The sequence below is a fragment of the Meles meles genome, chromosome 5, assembly GCF_922984935.1.
Source record: "Meles meles chromosome 5, mMelMel3.1 paternal haplotype, whole genome shotgun sequence".
Taxonomy (NCBI): domain Eukaryota; kingdom Metazoa; phylum Chordata; class Mammalia; order Carnivora; family Mustelidae; genus Meles; species Meles meles.
This window is the reverse complement of record NC_060070.1, coordinates 2,855,599-2,883,094: the sequence shown is the minus strand read 5'-3', so window position 1 is coordinate 2,883,094 and position 27,496 is coordinate 2,855,599. Positions and strand designations below refer to the sequence as shown.

The window sequence follows — 27,496 nt, the reverse complement described above, 5'->3', positions numbered from 1 at the left end:
TCACAGTGACCTGTGCGCGCAGGTGGACGGCACAGATTTTATCTCCCTCCCCCACCCTCCTTCTGACGCGGGGTCAGGAAAGAATTCTTCAGATGCTTTCTAAGGTGCAACTCGGGGAGCTGATTGGAGTAGCCGGGGACAGGCCCAGGGGCACAGAGAGTGGCCCCTCTGCTGGGTGACATTGGTGGTTCTTAGAGCCCAGGCGGGAGGGGCCGTGCGGGGGTGTCGGGTCGGGAACGTCTTCACATGTGTACGTGTAAGACTGCTTCCGGGGGGGGGTTCTCTGCTGGTTGGATATTAACTGTTGGTGATTTGCGGGCCGTCACGGGACCCTTTAAGGATGGAGCGACCAGCAGGAATTTCGTCCTTCTCGAACCGTGCAGGCTGTAGGTCAGCCTTCTGGGCTACAGTGAACATTTTCTGCTTCTGTCCCTCAACCCTCTCCCCTCCCTCCCTCTTTCCCTCTTCCTTTCTCTTCTTTTCTTCTTCTTCTTTTAATTTAAGATTTTATTTATTTGACACAGAGCGCATAAGCAGGGGGAGCAGCAGAGGCGGAGGGAGCAGCAGGCTCTCTGCCGAGCAGGGAGCCCGATGCGGGCGATCCCAGGACCTTGGGATCATGACCTGAGCTGGACCAGAGGCAGACGCTTAACCATCTGAGCCACCCAGATGCCCCCTCTTTTTCTTCCTCTCCCTCCCTCCTTCCCTCCCTCCCTGTCTCTTTCCCTTTCTCCCATGTTCAGGAGCCTCCATCTCCTTTCTTACTTTTGGCCTTGACCATTGCAGTTCTGCCATGGAGCAGCCCACACTTGTCTCTGGAACAGGAAAAAGAGCAAAGGGTCGAGGGCCACCCCTGGGAAATGAGCTTCGTGTCCAGGGCTTTCTGGAAGGACTGCTCGGTCCTGACTGCCCACAGAATGACCACTATGTGTCCTGGCTGGCTGTGTGTGTCCTCCGAGTTCTGGCTGGGAACGCCAGCGGGAAGGAAGGAGACGAGCGTCTTGGCTAGCGTGGCTGTGGCAATGACCGCCGCCGAATTTGTCCTGTTATGTGACGGCTCCGGGGTGACTGGGAATGAGACCCACGGTGGCACTTAGGGGTCCGGTGGTGGCTGTGGTCTGACGGAGCTGGCGCACCTCTTTGCCTCTGCTCTTCGTGTGGAAGGGGGACGGATGGTGTGTGCCGGGCTTGGAGCATCTTCCGTGCTCCGTAGACACGAGCTGGCGTCGCGTCATCATGTTTGCAGCGGCTGGTCTTTGCCTTGCCAGACGTCTCCTTTCAAAATAGTCGCAGATGTGTTGGGGGTATAGCTCAGGGGTAGAGCATTTGACTGCAAAATAGTCGCAGACTCGCAGAATTGCTGCAGGCGTAAGTAGAGTTTGCTTCTACCCTTCCCCTAATTTCCTAATGTTGACTCTTACACAGCCGGCCGCGGGGACGGAAGCCGGCAGGAGGGGCCGGTGCGGTGAGCTCCCGAACCTGCCCAGATTGTCCTGCTCCTTCCCGCCCGCGCGCTGCTCTGCACGGCAGGGTCCGGGGCAGGGTACACTACCGCCTCGCGTTTGGTGCCGGGTCTGCAGCCTGCGGCCCGCTCTACTGCCTTTGTTGCTCGTAACCTTACCACTTTGGAAGATGAGTGCTCGCTTATTTCGTAAATGTTCTTGGCTCTGGGGTGAATCTGATATCTCCTCATGATTAGAGTGAGGTCGTGAGCCTGTTTTTTTGTTTTGTTTTAGATTTGTATTTGTCAGAGAGCGAGTGAGCACATGGGTACAGGACTGGGGTAGAAGCGGCAGAAGGAGAAGCCGACTCCGCGCTGAGTAGGGAGCCTGATGCGGGGCTCAATCCCAGGACCCCCGGCTCACGACCTGAGCCGAAGGCAGAAGCTTAACCCACTGAGCCCCCCAGGCGCCCCGAGGCTGTGAGAATTCTTAGTGCGTCCTACCAGGAGGGGCCTGGCGCGTCTGTATCTTATCCCAGATACTGCTGACTTGGATGCCCTGGGCCGGGTGCCGGCCGCCAGCTTCCTTCACGATGGCCTGGCTGCTTTCCAGGGTCATCGACGCGCACCTGGCAGGGACAAGCTGACACCGCAACTGTCACTTCCCCTTGCGCTCCCAGCCTCCGAGGTCAGCACCAGCGCCGACTCGGGCTGCACCGTGTGCCCGTGCTGTTGGCCGAGGGGGAGTTTCCATCACGTGTCGCGTATGTCTTGGGGCATTCTGTCGTAGGCGGAGCGGCCCCATGGTCCCCACGAAAGCACGTACGTGCGCATGCGTGTGTGTGTGTGGGCACGCGCGTGTGTCCATTCATTCCTTCATTCATCGGGCGATTCGGCTGTAGGACGGCGGACCCCCGGGTACTTACCTTCCTGCAAGTGTGTGGCTGCTGTCATCCCCGTTCGGTGCGTCCGTGTGCCCGTGGCAGGGCTCCGAGCCGGCTCCTGTGTTCCGCGCCCGCGCCGTTGCAGTACTTCACGTCGACGCCGCGGAGTGTGCCTGACTCGTGCCGCGTTTCCCGCGCCACCTGGACGCCACCATTTCCCAGGGAGCCCCGGTTCCTCTTCTGGGAAACTCACGCTTGTAAGCGGGGACCGGCCCAGCGAGCGGCAGAGCTGCAGGAATTTCACGTACACGCCGCCCCGAGTTGGTCTTAGACGCCCGCTCTGCCCCGGGTGTCGTCCTTTTCGGGTCCTCCACAGTACACGCACGTGTTTGCTGGGTCCCAGATGAAGCCGACACCGTTTCAGAACTCCCCGCCGGCAGGGTGGGGCACAACGCACGTCCCGGAGTCTGGTCGGCCGAGGTCTCCTCCTCCGGCTTCACAACTTCACAACAACTCGGGCTCCCACGCACCCCCCGGCCGCTCCGTTTGTGCCCCGGCTTCCGCAGGCCCGGCCTCGCTCGGAACACCCGCCGGGCCCCTCCTGCCGCGGCTTGCCCTGGCGACCCCCACAGCCCGGCTCGCTTTAAGAATGTATTTTTGGCGGAAACTTCTTGAGAATTACAGGCCCAAACACAGGCGGACGCTTCTCCTCCATTCCCTCCCCGCCCCCACCCACCCCTGCAGGCAGGCGACTCCTTAATTCCTGGTTTGCGCTTCCTGGGGGCTTTTGCACAAAAGACCTGATATGGGCACTTGCCTCACCCCTTCCTTCCTAGGACGCTGGCTTGGGCTTTGTTCTCCCGGTAGATTCTGCGGTCCGTCCGTCCACCTCAGGTCCTGGCGGACTGCGCTCGCTCTCTCCATGACGAGGGCGCGACGCCCCACCGTGTCGCCGGTTTTCTCGGCGGCTGCTCAGGCTCTTTCTGTAACCGTTCGGTCAGAAGCGACGCCGCCGCAAGCCCGCTACTGCCCGCACAGACATGGTTTTTAATCGTTGGGGTTACAGGTTGCACCGGCGGGTCACGCACAGCCTCGTGTGACCGCTTCCAGCCGCAAACGGCCATCCTCGCAGCGTCTGGGGGGCCGCGGTTGAGGCTCGGTTGGTCACCGGCTCAGGGTCCCCCTGCAGGGAGGTCCTCAGGCTGCAGTCCCGTGGAGGGCAGGGCTGGGGTCTCTCCTGACAGCGGTCCGCTCGCGAGCTCGCACAGCCGCGGGGGGCAGGAGGCCAACCCTAGGCGGTGGCTGGGCTGCGGGGGTAGAGGAAGCTGCCCCCCCCCCTTGTCTGTCCACAGCGCCACTGTTGGGCACACAGCCTGCTTCGTTTCCATCCTGTAATGGACTTTCCACGGCGTTTCAGCTCCCTGAATCCCACGTCTCATTAACAGTCTCCAGGATCTGTTTCTTTTCTTACCCCAGTTCTTCCTCCAAGAGCATTTCGGACGTGTGGCAAACTTTCGGGGCTTTATATGAGCGAGAATATTCTGCGACACTCTCACATCTGAGTGACAATTTGAATACATTTTTTTTTAACATTCAGCGTTCTTTTTATACCTTAGAAACATTACACCATTGTCCTCGCAAACCATGTTGCTATGGAGACGTCTGATCTGTCTCTCCTGCCTTGGTAGGTAGGCGAAGAAGTAATTTGTGGTTCGGTCAGGAGCCTTCGGAGAGGGAAGGAGGCGCTACTGACCCTTCAGCTTGGGCAGCCGGTGTTAACCAGCGAGGTCGTGGCGGAACTAAGCCACCTGGTCTATTTATTTATAGCTCGTCTGGTCAACCTATTTATAGGTAACATATTCTTTTTCTCTGGAAACTTTTAGAATTTTCTTTCTGCATTTGCTCTTCTTGGGTTTTGCTCCTACATGTGGTTTTCCCTCGTCCCTGTCTGGCCTTGCGGGACTTCTTTCTGCTTGAACCACTGCTCTCCCTCCCTCCTTCTCCACCCCACCCCCCCGCCCCCATCCCTCTTCCGCGATTCCTGCTGGAATCTCACTCAGACTTCGACTGTAGTCAAATGCCGACGTGCACTCACCTGGTCAGCACAAGCTGCTCGGGTCTTACACCGCCGTGTCCTGGACATTTGAATTTTTGATGCTTGGAGAGCCCGAGACACGGGTAGCAGCCTCTGGGGCCACTCCTCTGGTCTTCCCCAGGAAGACGTTGCTTCCTAATAATTGTCAGAGCTATTTCCAGATGGGCATGGCCCTCCGCTGATTTCTCCTCAGGAACTGGGGACACGAGGACTTCGAAGTCGTGCTCCTATGTGAGGTCAGTTAGAGTCCTCCACGGCTAAGGGCATGTACTCTGACCCGTGCGGGCAGAAGAGGAATTTACTGCAGGTTACGAGGTCCCTGCAGAATGGGAAGAGCTCTGAGACGGGGCTTCCAGGACGCGTGCCCCGGCAGCGTGGGCCAGGGTGGATGGGCAAGCTGCCAACCCCGGGGAGCCTGGCCTCCTGCAGCCGCCGCGTGCCTGGTTCTCAGCGGTGGGAGCCGCCGGGCCAGACGGGCAGCTGTCCTGCAGGAGCCGGCCTCCTGGGACGGTCACGTCCACCGGGAAGCCCGACTGGCCCCGGGCGGGTGTGCTGGGAGCCAGAGCCCGACAGGGAGCAGGACACTCCTGAAAACAAGAGGACACTCTGTGCTAACTCACTTAAATTTAAATTAAAAAAAAAAGAGAGAGAAACAGGGGTGTCTGGGTGGTTCAGTGGGTTTAGCCTCTGCCTTTGGCTCAGGTCATGATCTCAGGGTCCTGGGATCGAGCCCCGCATCGGGCTCTCTGCTCAGCAGGGAGCCTGCTTCCTCCTCTCTCTGCCTGCCTCTCTGCCTACTTGTGACCTCTGTCTGTCAAATAAATAAATAAAATCTTTAAAAAAAGAGAGAGAGAAACAAATGGAGTTTGGGAACTTCCTAAAATCCATAAGGGCTGCTTAACCCCTCTGGGCTGGGCTTATGACGCACGTTCCCCTGCGGATGTCCTGGGGAGCTGGGCGTCTCCCCTTTCTCCCGGGAACTGCCTGTCAGCCCAGTGACCCAGATCTACCCACGACGTCACATCTCACCTGGGACGGCTGACACCAACACCGAAAACCAGACACTTCCTTTGAGGGCCTGTTAGACTCTCCTTTCTAGAGGAAAAGGAAGCCTTTTTAGTTTTAAATAAAATTAGCCGAGTTCTCCCTCACGGGTCCAGAATGTTTCAGGCTATTTTACAAACACCGTTGAGCTCGTCTGTCACTGTGTGTACCTCCTGCCACTTTTGCTGTTGAACGCGAAGCGCAGAGACACATGGCCAGGAAGGGGTTGCGGCGTGCCCAGGGCGCTCCCGAGCCTGCTGCAGCCCGCTCGGCCCGTGCTCTGGCGGATTTCTCCGGGGGGGGGGGGGGGGGTGGCTCGCACGAGCCTTCCAGCCGCCCCGCGTCACCCTTCCCCGGCTTCCAGCTCAGTCTGGCCGAAAGTGCTGTCACTGAGACAAACTAAGCACCTTTGGCCTTGGATTTCTTCATCTGTATTTTTTTCCTTTTTCGAGATTTCATTTATTTATTTGAGAGAGAGAGAGAAAGAACAAGCAGGGGCAGAGGCAGAGGGAGAAGCAGACCACCCACCGAGCAGGGAGCTCCATGCGGGGCTCGATCCCAGGACCCTGAGATGGTGACCAGAGCCGAAGGCAGATGCTTAACTGACTGAGCCCCCCAGGCGTCCCTCTTTGTCTGTATTTTTAAGTAAACAACTAGAGTCCCTAAAAGGTAGCAAGTACATAACTATGATCACTATACTCGAAGGGTATTTAATTGTGCTACAAAAGATATGAATAAAGCGTTTTGACTTCTGAGTAAGGGGGAAAGTTCAGGCAAAACCCTAGAGTTTGCTTTCCCCTAAGTTGCCTTTGCTTCCTGTGGGATGGGAAGACCCCCCGGAGACACATCCCCCGAGAACATGAGATGTGTCTCCCGTGAAGCGCAGCGAAGTGAAGCACAGACGCGCACAGTCAGGAGTGAGTCCCCGGAGAGGCGATGCCAGCCTCCGTGTGGGGTCCACAGCGCGATCTACGGGAACGCTGGGCGCCGTGCTTACTGACGGACAAAGTCAGAACGGGCCCAAGACAAAACGTCCAAGATTAAAAAGTCAAACTGGGTGGGTAGGTGCCGATACTAGAAATGAAAACAGTAAAAGGCCGAGCTGCCTCGTTTGGCCCGAACTCATCAGTTGCGAGAGAGCTCGGATAGGGACGGCAACAGGAGAGCCTGAAGCAGGCTCCTCGCTGAGTGCGGAGCCCGATGCGGGGCTCGACCCCGCAGCCCCAAGACCACGACCCGAGCTGAAACCAAGAGTGAGACGCCAAACCGACCGAGCCGCCCCGGCGCCCCAGTTGTTTTCCTTCAAATAGAAGCTCATTCTAGTCGTACAAGTCACCTTAAACACACTACCCAAACCCGTGTTAACTGGATTTCAATAAACATCTTTCTAGTCCCGTCTCCCTATGTATCTGTTCGTATTTTGACTTAAACAAGACGAGGTCTTTATGCAATGCGCACTGAACGAATTGCATCAATTATTCCAGCATTGACAAATGCGGGCTTTACTTCCACAGTTTTCATGCCTCCAGCCAATGTGCTCGAAGATATTTTCTCTAAGAGGCACCTGGCTGGCCCAGGTGGTGAGCACGTGACTCTTGATCTTAGGGTCGTGAGTTCAAGCCCCATGGTGGGCATAAAGTTCACTTAAAACATTTTTTTTAATGTAATTAAATGGGGGCCCCTGAGTGGCTCAGAGGGTTAAGCCTCTGCCTTTGGCTCAGGTCATGATCTCAGGTCCTGGGATCGAGCCCTAAACTGGACTTCCTGCTTAGCAGGGAACCTGCTTCTCCCTCTGCCTGCAGCTCTCCCTCCTTGTGCTCTCTCTCTCTCTCTGTGTCAAATAAATAAATAAAATATTAAGGAAAAAAATATATATATATAATTTTTTTTTCTCTAGCTAGGGCTGGTGGGGGTGGGGGGAAGAATGAGTTATAAAAAATAAACACAAAGAGCAGAATAACCCAAGTTGGTAAAACCGCATTAAATCTATGAAAATTCATGAGTCTATATTTATGCTCAAAAAAGAACCAGGAAAAAAAGAAAAGGCAAGAAAAACCAACCCACAGTAATCTCTTGACCATGAAAGTTTTGCAGCAATCTCTTGCTTGTGAAATGGGGCGGAAGAGAGAACCGAGCAGGTGTGTCCCGCCTTCCCTGTGGGGCTGCGTCTGTGTGTGACGTGAGCGGCCCCGGCGACGGGCAGCTGCCCCTTCTGGTGACGGGCAGCTGCCCCTTCTGGCGGGGGTGAGGGGCTGGGAAGCAAACACTAGACCGCACGGTCCCAGCACCGCTAGTTCCGGTGGGGAGGGCCCGTGGGGGCTGGTATGGTCATGTCTGCTGCAGGCAGACGGGCTTTCCGGCTTGGGAGAGCAGTGAGGCAGGTCCACAGGGAGCGTCCTGGGCCTGGGGCTGCCGGACGTGGGGAAGCAGATCGGAACTCTCCTAACAAAGCTTCTGGAGTGCAGCCGTCGGTAGCTCGTCCTCGCGCAATGTTTCTGTCGCTCTGGTTACATTCACCAAAACCGAGCCTGAATCCTGGGAGTCCGGTGAGCCAGCCTGGCTGAGGTCCCCGAGTGGGGACAAGGATGGCCACTTCCCGCGCAGACCCCTCCCACCGCGGTCGGATCATCATCACCATCACCAGGGCTTTGCTTCCGATCACGTGGTCTCCCCGCTTGCTTCCCTCTAGAGCTGGAAAGGGAGCTCATCTTCAAGGCCACCGAGTGACTTCTAAGTAACATGACCTCATGGGGACGTGTGGGGACCTCACATCTAACGCCTGGCGCTTCCTACCTCACTAGTCTATAAACGCCCATACAGAAGGATCCGGAAAACCTCTGCTGACCAGGCCGCAGGGGTAAAAGGATGGGGAGTGACTGAGCGCAGCAGGCAGGCCCTCCCCCTGCCAGGCGCCTGGGACGTGCGGCCCTCCTGAGCCGGGCTGAGCCAGGCGAGGGCAGATTAGGAAACAAAAGGCCATTGGTTCTCTGGTTTCCTCACTCTGGCCACCACAGCCAAGTGCAGCCCGGGCCAGGACTCCCGCTGTCTGCGGCCGACAGGCCATGTTGTGCAGGAAGCACTGGGCGATGGTCACCTCTGCCCCACGAGGCTATCACAAGACAGGAGACGCCCGTGGAGCTGAAGCCACGCGCGCGCTCGCCTCGCCGGCTCGTGCCGACCTCACCTTGGGAGCTGGACACAGCGCGCTTGTGTCCTCACCGTCTTTGTTATTGGAAACGAAAGCGATTTTGAGTCTCGGTCATAGAGAGAACATTCCATGTCTTACTGGGCTTCTCCAGGTAAACCCAGTTGTGCCTCAAGCCAGCCTCGGCCTGGCATTAGAGCGGTGGGGCGAGGACACCTCTGGGGCCGGCCCCCTGCGGCCTGCCCTCTGGGGGGCTAAGGCCGGGAAGGGGCCAGAGCGCATGAACATCACAGAGGGCACTGCCCCGAGTGCAGAGCAGACGCCTCGCTTTGTGACCGCACACGGCCCTGGAGAGCCAGCCTTTGCCAGGTCCTGGGAGGAAAGCGTAACGGCAGGAGCTGGCCTGGACCTCAGAGTCCTGGGTGCAGGGAGAGGCACGCAGCTAACCCCACGGGCCTCTCTCGACGAGGCCAGGACCTGGGGGCCGAAGACCCCGTTGCTGGGAGGGTCCTTTTGGCTAATGGTTACACACGAAAACCACAGGAACCCTGCTGTGGACAGACTCTCGCGGGTGCTGATGCTGGTGAACCCGCTCCCAGCAGTGGGACGCCTCGCACCTTCTCACTGCCTGGCTCCCCCTGTAAGCCCTTCCCTCTCCTTGCGCCTTCTCAGCTCACCCGCTCCCTCGCCTTTGTCCCTGCAAGCCCTGGGCTCTGTGCAGAAAAGGCGGAGGCTTAGGAACTTTGGACGCTCTGAGGGAGCTGGGGACCAGATCCGTGTCCGGTGTGGGCCCCGTGCTCCTTTCTCGGCTCCCATGGGGCTCTGGGCTCCCTCCTCGTCCGACGTCTGCATCCACACACACTGTACTCCCGAGAGCTCGTCTGGGTTCCTCTGCAGGTTTCCTGCTCACCCTGCAAGCCCGCTGGAGAGAAGTGACCTTGTGGGCCTCGTACTTTCTCGTGGTGTGTACGAGCAAGGCCCACTGAGGCAGCCTGCAGACTCACGTCACTGGGGCCCTTCCTGCTCTAATGTCTACATGGTCTGCACCGCGCTCCCCGCGGCTCCGGAGAGGAGTGGAGAGGCCCTCGCTCCCCAGCAGCACGCGTGCCGGGCAGAGGAGACTCTTCCAAGCTGACAAATGAGAAGAATCCCAAACCACCAGAGCAGCGCTGGCTGGCGTGGGAGCAGGGACATGAGCTGGTCCCTTCGACACCCCTGTACAATCTGGCTCTCTCACAAGCAACGGTACTTGCATTAGGGTCGAAGGTGCTTTGTGAACTCTGAGAGGCTGGTCTAGCCTTTCCCCCGCCCCAGGTTGGCTGTGCGGTCACGAGCCTGAGGGCAGCAGGGACGCACGCAGTGTCCCAGTGCAGCCGCTGGCCCACAAAAGGGAGGCAGCACCCGTCCTCCTGCCCCCCGGCCTGTGTGCAGGGGGGCACGAGAGAGATGAAAACGAGACGAAAATGCTTTGTGAACAGTGTCGCACCTGTAAGACGAAAGAAGTGACAGGAGAGAACCGACCAGGAGGGCACACACCCTGCCCGCGTCCGCCTGCCGCCTCCGCTCGAGGCCACCCTTGCCACAGGGGACAGACGGCGGTGCGACAGACCTGCCCGCCAAGTCATGGGACTCTCGAAGCTCTCAGAGCCCTGGGCCTCACGACCCAATGCGAGCGCACAGACGACGGTGGTGTTCGTTGCGGGCCCCCCTCCCGCCAGCTGTCCGTGCACACAGCACCCGCACGGCCGGCGCCGGGCTGCGGCTCAGTTCCCGCGCCAGCTGCTCGGGCAGGCTGGGGGGCCGCACTGGGGAACGCAGTCCTGGGTTTGCCCCGAGGGTGACGGGCGGCGCGTCCTAGAGGCTGGCCCTCCAGCCGTGGGGACAGCCTCCCAGGAGCTCCAGGCTCTAACCCACAACGGTCTTTGCAGGGACATTACAGTTCTGCAGTTTCTCAACACAGCAAGACACTGAGTCATACTCGTTTGACGAGTATTTAAATCATTTATTGCCATTAAGTTCCAGCACTTGGGGAGGCACGCCGCACGGAAGCCCAGACACGCTCTCGACCACTAGCAGGGACAGGGCCCATGGCCAGCCGTCGGTGTCTAAAAATCCCAATTTCCTCTCTTCAGTTACTCATTAAGTAATTCTACCAAGCAGTATATGCTTCACTGCAGACGAAACCATCACACTGACTCTTCGTGAGGAGAAGAAGAATATTCAGGGCGTGTAAGGCAGCAGAGAGTTGTTTAGGGACTCTCAGCTATTTCTAGAAAAATTGGTTAGTAAAAATAGCATTCAGCTTATTTCCTCAGCAAGACTATTCTGAGGATGGAATCGGTGACTCGGTGCCGCCGGGAAGGCCGTCCCTCCGCACCCCTGGCTTCTCCTCTCCCGCTGTTAGGCTGATGCCTTTTTACTCATCCTGGAAATAAACACAAAGAAAAATTCAATGAGAAACAAATGTCACTGCCCGGCTCAAAGACCTTGGGGGGCGTTAGGAAGACACCTTCACATGTATTTCAACGTCTCGATTTATAAAAACAGCAACATTCCATCTCCTGTTGATCTGCGCTGCACTCACTGACCAGAGTTTTAAATTCGGCAGCGCGTTTTTTTCCTTTCCAACGGCACATTTTTACTCAGAATCCAGTTCCCCAACTGCTAACGCATATCTCTGCACACGCACGCTCACAGCCGGCCCCCCAAGGCTTCGAGATTTAAGTTTCATTCTCCCCAACTGCCCAAGCCGTGCGACGATGTCGGGAGCGGCTTACTCGTGCTTGATGAGGCGTCCTCCCTGGATGAGCTGCGCTACCTCGTTGGTGGCGTGGCAGGCGAACAGAAGCCAGTTTCGAGGCTGCACCTTGTAGGCGAATCTCATGAAGGTCAAGGAGTAGCAACAGAGGGCTGCCGGGACACCAAAGCCAGGCGTGACTCACAATCTAGCAGACTTCGAGCTGCTGTGATCACAGATCGGAGGCTCGATCGCCTTCATCAGAAAACGAATCTCCTGCTACAACTTTTCACAGACAACACACGTTGTTGCTTACTCGCTCCCACGACTGCGGGGCGCGCCCTGTCAACCACTCTGCCGTCAGGGGTTTACCTTAGCAAACACCTCAGGCCCGCGTTTGTTTGCTGGCGCGGCTGTGGGCTCTAGCTGCTTTTCCTGCTCCCCCGGAGCTGTTCCCAGCCCACCGTCTGAAACAACTGCTGCTTATCCCCACAACGAGATTTTTAAGGTCAAATATCAGGATTTCAAATAAACTTAAAGGCACTTCTTCCAAGTAAAGTTCAAGAGGACACATTGTGCAGCCGTGCGTACTAGATCTGAAAGGCACACAGGACCTTGACACGTCCTGGGCGAGTGTTTCCAAACAGCCCTGTTTCTCCCTCCCCAGGCGCAAGCAGCAGCCGTGCAGGCCACCCTCCCCGTGTGTTACTTTCCAGAGTGACCGCAGAACTGGAGCTACAGCCTGAAGGGCACGCCCAGGAGCCTATGACCCTGTAATTCCACGTATTAAAAAGTCCTCCCCGTTATCCAAATCTGTGTCCTTACCAAATGTCATCCGCCCACTGATAATCTCTGGAGACTTTTTCATGTCATTGATGGCAGCAATGGGAAGACCCCAGTTGGCTACAGGGCCCCAGAAATGCTACAAAAATGAGAGGAGAAGGAGAAGGATAAGGGGAGGCGGGAAGAGGAGAGGAGAAGGAGAAGGCGGGGCTTTTTCCCTTAAGCAGTGAGGGGAACGCTGTGCGGGGAACTTGACGTTCACGTGCAGGTTTACCGGTCAAGGGCCGGCCCGCTAACGTCTGAATTTGCCTGAAATGCCCTGACGGCGGGAGTGGGCCACTGATGAATGAAAAAAGTGGGGTTGGCCAACAAGGTGTGGTTTCTTTCATACTTTAAAGTATTGCAAATTGTTCATTAATAAGACTTTCGTTTAATGGGAAAAGCCACTGAACTCAGTTCACCTTCAGAACTTAAATCGATTGGATGTTGCTGCTGTTAACAGCATAGCTCGGAGGGCTGGGAAGCCACTTCTCCGGGTTTGCCCGGACTGGGCAGCTCTCCCAGGGTGAGCCCCGCATCAGAAAGGAATTGGCTGATCACCAAGGCCCCTGCCAGCTTCCAGATTACCTCGAGGTAATCTCCATCCCACTCAGAGAACTTTAAATCAGATTAACTTCTTACCCAGTTCCCGCTGGCCACCACTTAAATCTCCTTACAACTATTCTCCATAATGTCATGTTTAAATCTCGAAAAACCTCTTCTTCAAATTTTCATTAAGACATTTGTCAACATCTCCTCTAACGCTGATCCTAAATTGGAGATCATCTCTGAAGAAAGCAGCCATGAGGGGGAGAAGTGGCTTCCCAGCTGTACGAGCTATGCTTAGATCAGAGAGCTCGGAAATCACCGGAACCCCAGGGATACTAAGAAATTAAGTCTGGAAGGTACTTTTGAAGTCACAGCAACAACCTATGTTTAGAGAAAGCTCAGTGATGGCAGCTGTCCCAGGACAGCAAAACGATGTCATCCTAACGCCATTTAACGTTAACATCATGCCGGAACAGAGCCTGGAGAGTTTCCCCAGGACCAGGCACAAAGGCGTCTTTGCCCACGGCTGGGGCCAAGGAGCAGGACCATGGCAGAGACCTGACACCCCAAGCAGCCCCGGGGGACTCGGCTCACATGGTGGCCGTCCCGGTTCTAGTGTGAGGCCTGTGACGTGTGGACAGAGCTCAGCAAGTTAGGGGAGACGCACACGCTTGTGATGATAAACACTGAGATACACCTGAAACGGGTTTCTTAAAAAGAACATGGGAGGTAAAAATGATCTCAACAACAGTGTATGGAAAGAGGCGCCTGTAGAAGGTTAAGAATTCATCCTTCTATCGACTGCAAGCTGGAGTTCCCACTTCCCTGTTCGGAAACGCGTTTGGTCCAGCTCAGCAGCCGGTGCACTGGTCCTGCCAGGAGCAAGCTCCCGGAGTGGACGAGGGCCAGCCAGGGGCCACTGGGAGAGCCGCCAGCCACGGGGCTGCGTCCGCTAGCTCAAGCAAAGGAAACCAGGTTTGCCGTCCGTAAGTCTGGCAGCGCACAAAGTCTGCAAGAGCCTGAAATAAAGTAGAGCTGTTCTCTTACCGTACTATTTTGTGAGGCGTCCCGAAGGTTCAGACGGGAGAGATGTAGGGGGAAAAAAAGAAAAGATTAGATGTTTTGGAAGATCACGGTTCTCTCAGGTCACTTCAACCTCACACGTGTGTTCAAGTTTCAGCAGCAGAACGACCAGCTGAGCCGCACACATGCCTAACAACGGCTCTGACCCAGCAAAACGAAACCTCTCCTTTACCAAGACAAGCGTTAAACCTGAGAGGGAAGCTGTCCCACAGGAAGACAGTGCAAGTCACCTCTACGAGCCACATGTGTCATTTTAAAATTTCTAGAAGCCACGTTAAAAGTAAGAAGAAACCACAGAATTGTGTTAGTTTATTCTAACCTATCAAAAATAATTTAATTTGAACTGGTGCTCAACTAAAGCTTAGCAATGTGGCATTCCACATTCCGTCTTTGCACTAAGTGTCTGAGACCTGCTGTGCACTGGCGTCTGTGGCACGTGTCATCTGGCCCGGCCGCAGGACGGTCCTCCGCTGCCCTCCGCGGCTCCCATCAGCACAGGCTGACGGGGCGCTCCTCTGGAAATGACCAGGTAGTGAGAACACAGAGCTGCAGAACTCTAGCAACGGGGAGCTCACCATTTTGGCTAACAAGTTATCACCAAAACGAGAACCCCTAAAAACAGGCATATAACTTTACATTTTGTTCACTTCTAAAACTCTGGAAACTCAAACAGTGCCTGGCATTTTATAAGCATTCAGCAAGTCTTCGTTGAATGAATGAATGAATAGTAAAAACTTACAACATTGTGCTTTTCTGAATGTTAAACTTGGTACCATTCAAAAACGTATCAAAAGTTTTATGATGAATTACTTCTATTTCTGAAATGGCAATTCTTTTTTGCAGGATATAGCTTGTTTTGTACGACAAAATCTTAAAAGTTTAGGTACTGAGTTAATGAAATAAAATGATAAAATCCTTTATAAACACACATCCAAATGGCTCTTCTCACCATTTTGACTTATAGATCAAGAAGGTTCTAATTTCCAGCATGAAAATATCTACCGACAGTGCTAATATAGTAATAGTCTTCAAACAGTTTCTATTACGAAATACAAGCAGCCTAGAAAGAGCCTTTCGACGTTAAGTGAATTGTTAGAACAGATTATTTTTCAACTGTGGTAAGAGAGACTGTCTCATAGAAGTCCAAACTGAGCAGGGTGCTTTGCGGCAGAAGTTAGGGATTGCCCTACCGGATCCCACGGTGTAATCTAGTAGACCGTGGACTACACTCACCGGCAGGGTCACTACTCTTTGTTGTGGTTAGTTTTGAAGGTAGAATTTACCGATTTATCAGTTGCATAAAGCACCCCGTGCTCAGCACATCACATCCCCTCCTTCATGCCCCTCACCCAGTTACCTCATGCCCCAACCTCTTCCCCTCTGGTAACCCTCAGTTGGTTCCCTATAATCATGAATTTCTTATGGTTTGTCTCCTTCTCTATTTTTATCTTTTATTATTTTTCCTTCCCTTCCTCTATGTTCATGTTTTGTTTCTTAAATTCCACATGAGTGAAATCATATAGTCTTTGTCTTTCTCTGACTGACTTATATTTTGCTTCGCATAATACCCTCTAGTTCCATCCATGTCATCGCAAAAGATGAGATTTCATTCTTCTTGATGGCTAAGTAATATTCCATCGTGTATATATACATAGCACCATTCATTTTCTTTACCTATTCATCTATCGATGAACACCATCTGGGCTCTTGCCATATTTGGGCTATTATGGACATCGCTGCTATAAACATTGGGGTGCAGGTGTTCCTTCAGATCACCGTGTTTGTATCCTTTGGATAAATACCCAGTAGTGCAATTACTGGGTCATTGGGTAGCTCTGTTTTTAATTTTTTGAGGAACTATTCTCCAGAGCGACTGCACCAGCTTGCATTCCCATCAACAGTGTAGGAGGGTTCCCCTTTCTTTGCATCCTCTCCAACATCTGTTGTTTCTGACTTGTTAATTTTAGTCATTTGACTGGTGTGAGGTGGGATCTCACCATGGTTTTGATCTGTATTTCCTTGATGCCAACTGATCTTGAGCCTTTTTTCTTGTGTCTGTTGGCCATTTGTATCCTCTTTGGAGAAATGTCTGTTCACGTCTTCTGCCCATTTCTTGACTAGAGATGTTTTTTTTCCGTGTCACTATTCTTAAAGCATCTTTGTTCAAAATCTGAACAAAGAACCAGATTTAATTAGCTATAAATTACCAGTGGCACATTTCTGCTACAGAAATATTTTAAAAGATGTAGTTTTAAAAATCTAAAATGTCAACTTGGAGATAACTTGGTTTTCAATTCAGGACTCTGTGAACTGTACAGCAGTTTCAATGCTACCCTATTTTACAGCATGAAAATGCTTACACAAAAAATGCTTATCTTCCAACCAAGAATATCCTACCCAGCAAAGTTACCATTCAGAATAGAAGGCAAGAGAATTTTCCAGACAAGCAAGAGCTAAAGAAGTTCATCATCATCACCATTAAATTAGCCTTATAAGTAATAGTGCTAATTGGTAATAAGAACATACACAAAAGAACAAATCTCATTGGAAAAATAAATATATGGTAAAGGTAAGTCAAATAACTACTTATAAAGCTAGTATGAAGGTTAAAAGACAAAAGTAGCAAAAATAACAATGATTACAGTGATTAGTTAAGGGACAAGATAAAAAGATGTAAAATATATCAAAAATATAAATTAAGGGGGAGGGGTGTTGAGCTTTAGAATGAGATCAAACTTACAGTCGTTATCAACTGAAAACTGACTGTTACAGATACAAGTTGTTATACATAAGCCTCATGGTAACCACAGAGCAAAAACCTGGAGTAGATGACAAAAAAAATAAAGGTGATCAAAACACCAAAGGAAGAAAGTGAGAGAACAGCGTAGCAGAGAACTACAAAATATCCAGAAAATAAGCAAAATGGCAATAAGCATATACCAACAATGATTCCTTTAAATGTAAACAGACCAAATTCTTCAATCAAAAGAATAGCTGAATCAGTAAAAAAAAAAACAAAAACAAGATTCATCTATATGCTGTCTACAACAATATGCTTTTGATGTAAAAATACACACACTAAAATGAAAGGATAGAAAGTTTCCACACAAATGGAAACCAAAAGAATGGAGTTATCTATACTGGTATCAGACAAAATAGACTTTAAAACAAAGACGGTAATAAGAGACAAAAAGGAGTGTTACATAATGGTGAAGGGTTAATCCAACAAGGGGACATAACAGTGGTGACACAGGAGCATCTAAATATATAAATATGTAAAACTAACGTGCACATGCCCAAAGGGGACACACATCAATTTAATAACAGCAAAGGACTTAAATACCTTGCTTACATCAACGGATAAATCATCCAGATAAAACTGATCAGAACACTGGCCTTCACTGACAAGTTAGGCCAGATGAAGTTAACGGATACATATAAAGAACGCTTCATCCAAAAGCAACAAAATACATGTTCTTCTTAAGTGCACATGAACATTTTCCAAGATAGATCATATATTAGGTCACAAAACAAGTCTTAATAAATCTAAGATTGAAATCAAGCATCTTTTCCAACCATAGTGATATGAAACTAGAAATTAATTACATAAAGGAAGCTAGAAAACTCATAAATATATGGAGATTAAACAACATGCTACTGAGTAACTGATAGGTCAAAGAAGAAATAAAAAATGCCTTGAGACAATCGACATCGAAATTTATCATACCAAAATTTAAGGACTGCAGCAAAAGCAGTGCTACAAAAGAAGCTCAAAGCAGTAAAAGCCTACTTCAAGAAACAAGAAAAGTCTCAAACAACCTAACATACTTTGAGAAACTATAAAAAGAACAAAAGAAGCCCCATGTTACTGGAAGGAAGAAAATAACAAAGATTAGAGCAGAAATAAATGAAGTTGGAACCAAAAAAGAGCTAGACTCACCAAGAAAAAAAGAGGGAACTCAAATAAAACCAGAAATGAAAGAAATATTAAAAGTGATACCACGGCAATACAAAGGACTGTAAGAGACTACTATGAGTAATTGTACACCAACAAAGTAGACAACCCAGAAGAAATGGATGAATTCCTAGAAACATACAACCTACCAAGACTGAATCATGATAAAACAGAAAATCTGAACAGACTGATTACTAGTAGAGGGGCTGAAATCAGTGATCGAAAACCTCTCCACACACAGAAGTCCAGGACCACAGAGCTTCATAGGTGAACTCTACCAAATATTCAAAGAAGAATCAATACGAATCCCTTTCAAACACTTCTAAAAGCGAGAAGAGGGGAGAACTCTTAGAAAAACATTTTACAAGGCCAGCACTGTCCTGATACCAAAGTGAAACAAGGATGCCATACAAAAAGGAAAATTACAAGCCAAAATCCCTGATGAACACAGATGTAAAAATCCTCAAATACAAGCAAATCGAACTCAACAATACATTAGGAGGAGCATCCACTCTGATTAGTGAGATTTATCCTCGGGAGTCAAGGATGGTTTGGCATCCACGTATCAGTGTGCTATAGTCCGCACTACACCACATCAACAAAATGAAGGACACAAAAAATATAAGCATCTCAATAGATGAAGGAAGAAAAAGTGACAAAACCAAATACCCATTTATGATAACAACTCTCAGTAAAGGAGAAAGGGAGATTGCACTGATAAAACAGCAACTGGACATAATAAAGACACAAAACAAACACACAGCTCACGCCGCACTCAACGGTGAAAAGCTGAAAGCTATTCCTCTAAAACTGGAAACAAGGATGTCTACTCTTGCCACTTTTATTCAACACATGGACATGCTCTGGATGTCCTAGCCAGAGCAATTATGGAAGAAAAAGAAAGGACAGTGAAATTACAAAGAAAGAAATTAAAACCATCACTATTTGTGGGGCCTCTGGTTGGCTCAGTTGGTAGAGCACATGACTTTTTTTTTTTTAAAGATTTTATTTATTTATTTGACAGAGAGAGATCACAAGTAGACAGAGAGGCAGGCAGAGAGAGAGAGAGAGGGAAGCAGGCTCGCTGCTGAGCAGAGAGTCCGATGTGGGACTCAATCCCAGGACCCTGAGATCATGACCTGATCATGAGCCGAAGGCAGCGGCTTAACCCACTGAGCTACCCAGGCGCCCCAGCACATGACTTTTGAACATGACTTTTGACGTTTTGAGTTCGAGCCCCATGGTGGGTGTAGGAGATTACTTAAAAATAAAATCTTTAAGGAGCACTGGGTCCTCAGTCGGTTAAGTGACTCGATTTTGGCTCAGGTCATGATCTCAAGGTCGTGAGACTGAACCCGGAGAAGGACTCCACACTCAGCAGGGACTCTGCTTAAGATTCTCTCTCCCCTTCCCTTTGCCCCTCACCCTGCTCATGTGCTCTTTCTCAAGTAAATAAATCTTAAAAACAACAACAACAAAGATCTTGGGGGGGAAAAACCGTTACTATTCGTGGTTAATGTGATATAAAGTAGAACCCTGAAGACTCCACCAAAAAATGCTACACAAATTCAGTAAAGTTAGAAATTCAGTATACAGAAATCTGTTGTTTCTTTACAATAATAAACTATCAGAAAGAAATTAAGAAAATAATCCCCTTTACAACTGCATCAAAAAAATAAAATACCTAGTAACAAACTTAATCAAGGAAGTGAAAGACCTATATGTTGAAAACTACACAATATTAGCGAAAACACTAAAGATGACACAAGCAAACACAAAGCCATTCCATGCTCGGGGATCGGAAGAACGAGTGTTGTTAAAATATTCGTAATACCCAGCACCATAGAGTCAATGAAACCCCTATCAAAATTCCAATGGCATTGTCCACAGAAAAAGAACAATCCTAAAATTTGCATGGAATCATAAAAGACTTTGAATAGGCAAAGCAATTTTGAAAAAGAAGAACAAAGCTGGAGGCATCGGGCTCCCTGATTTCAACCTATGTAACAAAGATGTAGAACTAAAACAGTATAGCACTGGCATAAAAACAGACATAGATCGGGGCACCTGGGGGGCTCAGTGGGTTAAGCCTCTGCCTTCAGCTCAGGTCATGATCCCCGGGTCCTGGGATCGAGCCCCGTGTCGGGCTCTCTGCTCAGTGGGAAGCCTGCTCCCCCTCACCGCCCCTCTGCCTACTTGTGATCTCTCGCTCTCTGTCAAATAAATAAAATCTTTAAAAAATTTTTCTTTAATTTTAAAATTTAAAATTTAAAAATTTAAAAATTTTTTTTTAAAAATTAAAAGTGAAGTGTTGGCAAAGACGTGCAGCCTGTCAAATGGTTGTGCGCTGTTGGTGGGAATGTCACTGGTGTGGCCAGTGTGGAACACAGTACGGAAGTCCCACAAAAAATTAACACCGAATTCAGTATGACCCAGAAATTCCCCTTCTGGTTATCTGAAGAAAGCTGAAACACTAATTTGAAAAGACATATACACCCCACGTTCACTGAGGCATTATTTCCTCATATTTCTGCCAAAATATGAAAACCATCTCAATGTCCCCCGATGGAGGGATAAAGAAATTGTAGTACATGTATACAAGAGTATTACTCAGCCATAACAAAGAATGAATTTTACCATTTGCTACAATGTGGACAGACGTCAAGGGCATTATGCTACAGTGAAGTAAGTCAGAGAAAGACAAATACTGCGTAATCGCCCTTATATGTGTAATTTTAAAAAACAAAACCAGAAACACACGCTCAGTAGGTACGGAGAACAGACTGGTGTTACCAGAGGCAGGGACTGGGGGATGCGAGAAATGGGTGAGCTGTTTTGTTAGAATTTAAATAAGTTGAATAAAAATTCAAAAAGAATGTAATGTTGATTATTTAAAACATGATTTAATGACCGTAAAACACTCAGAGGATAGAGTCACTCTAAACACTGGCAGACACAAAATCCACAACTCAACATTCCTTAATTCCATGTCATTTGTCCAAACCATGAACCAACTACTAAGTCAGAAAATCCGGAATCCGTACTTTTGCATTTTAGCAGAGCCACGCTAATGAACAAAAGTGTGTATGAGTATCTGCTCCAAGGAACAATAAATTTATAAGCAACACACAAACTTCAATTTGGGGAGAGTTATGTAAAACTGTAATAAAGAAATATCACTGGTTTTGGGGCCCCTGCGTGGCTCAGTCGGTTTAATGTCCCACTCTTGATTTCGGCTCAGGTCATGATTTTGGGGTTGTGAGAAGCCCCGAGTCGGGCCCCACGCTCAGTGCCGAGTCCGCCTGAGATCCTCTCCTTCCTCCCACACCCCAAGCCCCTCACCAGTGAGCACGCATGCTCTCAAATAAATCAATCTTAAAATATATATATATACCTCTGATTTTTCTATTTGGTATGCTGCCTTTATTTACATGAAGGTTAAAACAAACAAAAAAAAGTATAAGGGTCTTTCTTCTCGTGTTCACTTACACCCTTGAACTGTGAGGAGGAAACCGAACCTTCCTGGCAGAGGCTGATGGTGGACGTGACGAAGGACAACCACCGTGTGATCCCGAACAAAGCCAAACCCCCAAAACTTTTCCTTGTTTTTCTCTTTAATTTGGAAGTGGCTGTTGGGTTCGAGATTTCTTCTAAGCTCATTTTTATTTTCATAATGTCTCCTGAACACTGCCAATCTGAGCTTCTCGTTTTCCTAAAATTACGGACAGTAACTGTTCAGTTTGCCTGAAAGCACCGTTAGTCCCTGTCACTGGTCATTCGCTTCGATAGTACTAAGGGAATCCAAGTGGCAGCCGCGCAGTCTACTAAATGGACGACGGAAACGACCTCTGGGAACTGGACTGCGCGGGCAACAGGGCTTTCCTATGGCCAGTTCTGCTTCAACTCCATCTGCGGCATGAGATTTCTGAAGGTCAGTTCCACTGACCTTCCGGGGAAGGGAAGCCGGCGGCAGGGTACCGGAAGCAGAGGGGCAGAGAGAAGAGGCACAAAGTACCTTACACCTTACTTCTTTTTTTAAAGATTTTATTTATTTATTTATTTGAATGAGAAAGAGAGAGAGAGAACGAGTGCGGGACAGGAACAGAGGGAGGGGCAAGTGGACTGTGCGTTGAGCAGAGCCCGACAAAGGGCTCGATCTCAGGACTCTGAGATCAGGACCTGAGCTGAAGTCAAGAGTTGGACGCTTAACGGATTGAGCCCACCGGGGCACCCCAACCTGACTTCTTTTTGAAACCACTCTTGGGCATTGCTACTTTCCTCTGAACCCTAACCTGACTTCCCCACTCTGGCTCCACGAACTTAGTGTCCAGAGGCCTCAAGTTCAGACTAGACATCACTTCCTCGTGTGGCGAGCGAGGTGCTGGCCTACCAGACGCCTAAGGTCTGTCCCAGCTGCACTCTTCTATCGTTCGGGAAGGGGTCCCTGTCGTTCTACAGCCACTTCTCACCTGGGTGGTAAGGAGGAATCTTTAAAGCTTTCCTGAAAACAAGGAGTTAAAATTAGAACAGCATTCCTTATTAACTAAAGACTATCCATGGCAAACACCCCATTAATTCCGGATTTCTGAGTGCTGATGGACTGATGAATGTAAACTGCTCCATGATCTAGGTTCTGCTTAAGAAACCACCCCTCACACGTGCACACCCAAACACATATGTGCACGCATCCGTCCGCTCGCAGGGAGGGGTCCGTTGCAGAGTGAGCCTGCAGACCGCTGCGGGCCCGTCATTTACACACTCGTCCCGCACCTCATCACGCACTCTTCAATCTCACTGATCCTTCCCAACCAAAACTCAGGACAGCGAGGAATGACGACAGGAACGGCAAAAGCAGAAAGAGCTGTCTTCTCTTACTTCATTAAGAAGGTATATGAAGAAGTAATTAAAAAAAAAAAAAAACATAGGGGGTGCCTGTGACTCAGTCAGTCAAGCACAGGACTCTTGATCTCAGGGTCATGAGTTCAAGTCCCACATTAGGTGTCGAGATTACTTTAAAAAAAAAAAAAAAGAAAAGTAGAGATCCAGGAAGTTCTTGATTCAAGATCTTCACTAAGGTAGGAAATTGTGAAAGGAGGGGCGCCTGGGGGGCTCATGCGTTAAGCGTCTGCCTTCGGCTGGGGCTGTGATCCCAGAGTCCTGGGATCAAGCCCCGCATTGGGCTCCCTGCTCAGTGGGGACCTTGCTTCTCCCTCTCCCACTTCCCCTGCTTGTGTTCCCTCCTCTCTGTGTCAGTCTCAGTCAAATAAATAAATAAAAATCTAAAAAAAAAAAAAATCGTGAGAGGGAGACAGAAGGCACCAGAACCCAGCGATTAAGCATGGAATATTACTCTTGTCAAGCACTACGCTATGTTGGCGAACAGCTACCAAAGCACCAAGGTGAGCAATTGCCCAGGACCCAGCGGAAGATCACCAGGGCTAGCGTTCTAACTCATCATTCGGGTTTAATAACACTACTGTAAATCACTTCTAGTAAAAGTTGTCAGTAATTACTTGATATTTAATATTAAGACCCTATTTAAGGGGTGCCTGGCTGGCTCAGTTGTTAAGTGTCTGCCTTCGGCTCAGGTCATGGCCCCGGGGTCCTGGGACCTAGCCCTGCCTCGGGCTCCCTGCTCGGCGGGAGTCTGATTCTCCCTCTCCTGGCTTGTGTTCCCTCTCTCGCTGTGTCTCTCGCTGTCATAAAATAAAAAATATTTAAAAGAAAAAAAAACCCCTATTTAATTGTGCATGGTTATCCTGGTAATGCCTTTTACAGCCGTTTTCTTCCATGTGTGGAAGTCTGGATCCAATCAAAGTCCACACTACCTATAATTAGAGCCTGTTTCCTTCCTTGACTTCTGTTTCTCTGTGGAAAAAAATCAACATTTCAAAATATACACTGAGGGATGCCTGGCATTGGAGCAGGTAGACCACGCTGCTCCGCTTCTCAGGGTTATGAGCTGAGCCCCATGTCGGGTGTAGAGCATACTTAAAAATAAATTTTTTTTTCTTTTAAAGATTTTATTTATTTATCTGACAGAGAAAGAGATCACAAGCAGGCAGAGAGGCAGGCACAGAGAGAGAAGAAGGGAAGCAGGCTCCCTGCTGAGCAGAGAGCCCGATGCGGGGCTCGATCCCAAGACCCTGGGATCATGACCTGAGGCGAAGGCAGAGGCTTAACCCACTGAGCCACCCAGGCGTCCCACTTAAATTCTTAAAAAGAAAAAAGTACACTTGGAAATCCACTTTAGTAAGAAAGACATTTCAACCTTACTCATAAAATGTGACTGACACAACTTTAAAATATCTCTATAAAATATGACTTTAAATTTTTGCTAAAACACTCAACTATGTTATTACAATAGTTTTTAAAATTCTAGAACAGGTTGCCTGGGTGGCTCAGTCGTTAAGCATCTGCCTTTGGTCCAGGTCATTATCCCCAGCCCTGGGATCGAGCCCCACATCAGGCTCTCTGCTCAGCAGGAAGCCTGCATCTCCTTCTCCCACTGTCCCTGCTTGTGTTCCCTCTCTTGCGTGCGCTCACTCTCTTCTGCCCTCTCTGTGTTAAATAAAATCTTTTTAAAAATTAAATAAAAATAACATTCTAGAACAGCTTTAGTTCAGAAATAGCCCCAGATCCCTTCAGGAGGCTGTAAAAAGGATCCAGGTCTTCAGTTGGCAAGGAGTGCAAAGCAGACAGAACAAGTTATTGAGGTGAGAAGAATCATGTCTGATCCGGAAGAGGGACACAGAGAAGTTTTCTTCTTTATGCTTCATTCTACTTTACAAAAGCACAGCAGGGCGGTGAGCCAGAAGCTTGGAAGAACACAGAGGGAAAACTTTCCTCTGGTAAGTTCTAGGAGAAAGAGTTTCTCTTTCCAGGAGAAAAAGCTTAAATGAAGATGCTGTGGTGAGGTTTGGATACAAGCCCTCAAACCACCCTCCACCACCGGCAGTGCTGGCAGGAAATCCCACTGTTCCAACAATGGCATCGAACTCAAGCCTGGATCTCACCCCACATACTCAGTTCACAAAAGTGATTCCAGGTAAAGAATCACAGAGCTTTAGGCCTCACACTTAAGATTTTAACTTTTTCCATTAAAAGTATACAGTGTTTCTGCTCACACACAGGAAACAGCAGAATGTAAACTGAACACTGATTTGGAGCTTCCGATTATTTTCACATCCCTCATCCAGTTTAATGTTCTTAAGAACCCAACCAGGTAAGGTATTATCATTAAACCCACGTCATAGTAACCGAGGTCCACTGGGATTGGACTTGCTTGTGAACCCTCGGTTAGGAGTGGTTCTTCTGTGTGGTGCCCCAGAAGGCAGCTCTCTTCCGGGACACTGCAATTCTCTTCTTCTCCTCATTTAGTTAGAGCTTACCTCAAAGTAACACTGGAAAAAGTCTATACACATAAGCCACATGAAGTTAATCTTAGGAAAAAGGGTTAAGCCGTATATCAAAGTATTTAACGGAAAAGCCTGCCTCTCAGAAACCAATCCACTAGAGGAAAAAAGAGAAAGAAATAGAAAATAATTGTAAAAATAGTAATAGAAATAAGAAATAGGAAACCAGGCTCTCTTCCTGGAAAATACATTTAACGAACTATTCCTATTATTACATAATTCCTATTATTACATTATATAACACTACTACAAATGTTAGGTAACCGTCGGTATGTTTTTAAAATATGAGTAAGTGTGGGACACCTGGGTGGCTCAGTGGGTTAAAGCCTCTGCCTTCAGCCCGGGTCATGATCCTAGGGTCCTGGGATCGAGCCCCGCATCGGGCTCTCTGCTCCGCAGGGAGCCTGCTTCCTCCTCTCTCTCTCTGCCTCTCTGCCTACTTGTGATCTCTGTCCGTCAAATAAATAAATGAAATCTTTAAAAAAATATATATGAGTAAGTGTAAGTCGTTGATTCTTAATCATTCTATGCAACTTTGTCCTTAGCTGTACCTAAAGACTAGGAAGGCTCCTTATCCAAAGCGGAAAGCATCCGCAGAAGAGGCAGTATTCCCCAGCCAGCGTAAGCTCACCGCAGGGACGAAGAACATACCCTCGCACGACTAGGTGCTCGGATTTTCCCAGCACGTGAATCTGATAAATGACTCTCTCGCACAGCACTCAAGGTCTGTCTTCGGGAATCACGGTCCTATCTAAGTACAAAAGCTTCCTGTCTGGAAGTCAGGAGTGAAGCTTGTTTCCCAACCTATCTACCGTGTGAGACTGAATTACATGTCTCACGGCGCTGCGCTGCAAAGCTGGCTGTGAACAGTACCTGCCGAAAGGTCAGGCCTTGAAAATCAATCACTTTTATACTGGCAAAAATCCGGCTGCCCTCACACCGCGGCCTCTGCATGGTTACAGGACTTCTGTCCCCTGGGGCGGCACGACTCGCCCCTTCACACACCATTCACTACTGAAGAGACAGACAGACGCACAGACCAAACAGGGCCCCACACCTTACTAGGTTTTAAACCACGACCCAGGGGAACTAGAAGCCATGCCCCTAGGAGAAGCTACTTAGAACTGCCCCCAGGTCATACCAAGCGTTCTGCAGCAACCGCCGGCGCCCCAAGATTCGGGGTGAAATCAAGTGTCTTCAGGTCTTTCACCCGCCAATGCCCCTTGATTCTAACCGGATTGGAACCCGAGCGAGAGCGAGCGCGTCCTCGGGGAGACTCCGGCTCGGTCGACAGAACAGCCGATGTACATAGGCGCGACTTGACTCCCCTCGGCGCTCACACGGGGTCCCTAAAACCAGAAAACCGGAGGCGGCCTGCACGCAGCACCTGCAGCGCACCTGCAGCGCACCTGCAGCGCACCTGCGCTCACCGGCAGCACCAGCAGCACCTGCGCTCTTACAGCGCCCCCCACTGGCGCCTGCCAGCCCCGCGTCCCCGCACCGCCACCCCACACCTGGGCGCGCAGCCGCAGGACAGGTACCCCGAGCCCGGCCTGCCGTCGGGGACTTGGCGACTTGCCCTCGGGGACTTGGCGACTTCCCGCCGGGAAGCCGCGCCGGGGGCGGGGGTCCTCCCACAGCCCGCCGGCCCCCCGCCCCGCCCCGGCCCCGGCCCCGGCCGACCACCGCCCCGCCGCCCGGCTGCCGCGCCCTGTGACTCCGCGTCCCGAGCGGCGCGGACCCGACCTCCGGGAGCCCTCGCTGGTGGCGGGGTCCGGCCCGGGGGGCTCGTCACCTCATGAGGTAGTCCCGAAAATCCTTGCTCCGGACATAGTCCGCCGCTTTCCGCACCAGCGCGCCCGCCATGGCCGTGCCCGACACCAGGCCGCCCGCGCTGCCCTCGCCTCCGCTCCTCGGAGCCCAATGACACCCAGCCTAGCGGACAGCGCGGACGCCGCACCCGCTCGCGGGCCCGCCTCACGACAGCCGGCTCCGCCTTACGGCCGCGCCGCGCCGCCCGACTCTCGGCCTATGGGAGGACGCAGGGCGGGAAGCGGCGGCGCGGATTGGCTGGCTTGAGCCGCACACCTTCTCACCGCCCCTCAGAGGCGCTCGGGGGCGGGGCCTGCTGCCGTAAAACGGCCGGAGGCGGCGGGGGATTGGCTGGCGGTCGCTTCTGGCGCGGTCGCGACGGTGCCGCTGCGACGGGCCGGGCTCCTGCGGCCGCCTCGGCGTGTGTGGCCGCGTCCTCGCAAGGGCACCTTGGCGGGCCGGGAGCGCGCCGGGAGCGCCGGGGTGGGGACGCACGGCGGCGTCGCCTCGGGGC

General features: G+C 50.7%; 1 protein-coding gene across 1 annotated transcript; it reads right to left on the bottom strand.

Moving 5' to 3' along the window:
- Window positions 1–10,596: 10,596 nt before the first annotated feature.
- On the bottom strand, window positions 10,597–27,143 carry MPC1 (mitochondrial pyruvate carrier 1). Its single transcript, XM_046005245.1, has 5 exons — window positions 26,966–27,143; window positions 13,765–13,768; window positions 12,172–12,268; window positions 11,387–11,519; window positions 10,597–11,034 (listed from the first exon to the last, which is right to left on the bottom strand). The coding sequence occupies exons 1-5, from the start codon at window positions 27,034–27,036 to the stop codon at window positions 11,010–11,012; spliced, it is 330 nt and encodes a 109-aa protein (XP_045861201.1). The 5' UTR covers window positions 27,037–27,143; the 3' UTR covers window positions 10,597–11,009.
- Window positions 27,144–27,496: the final 353 nt, after the last annotated feature.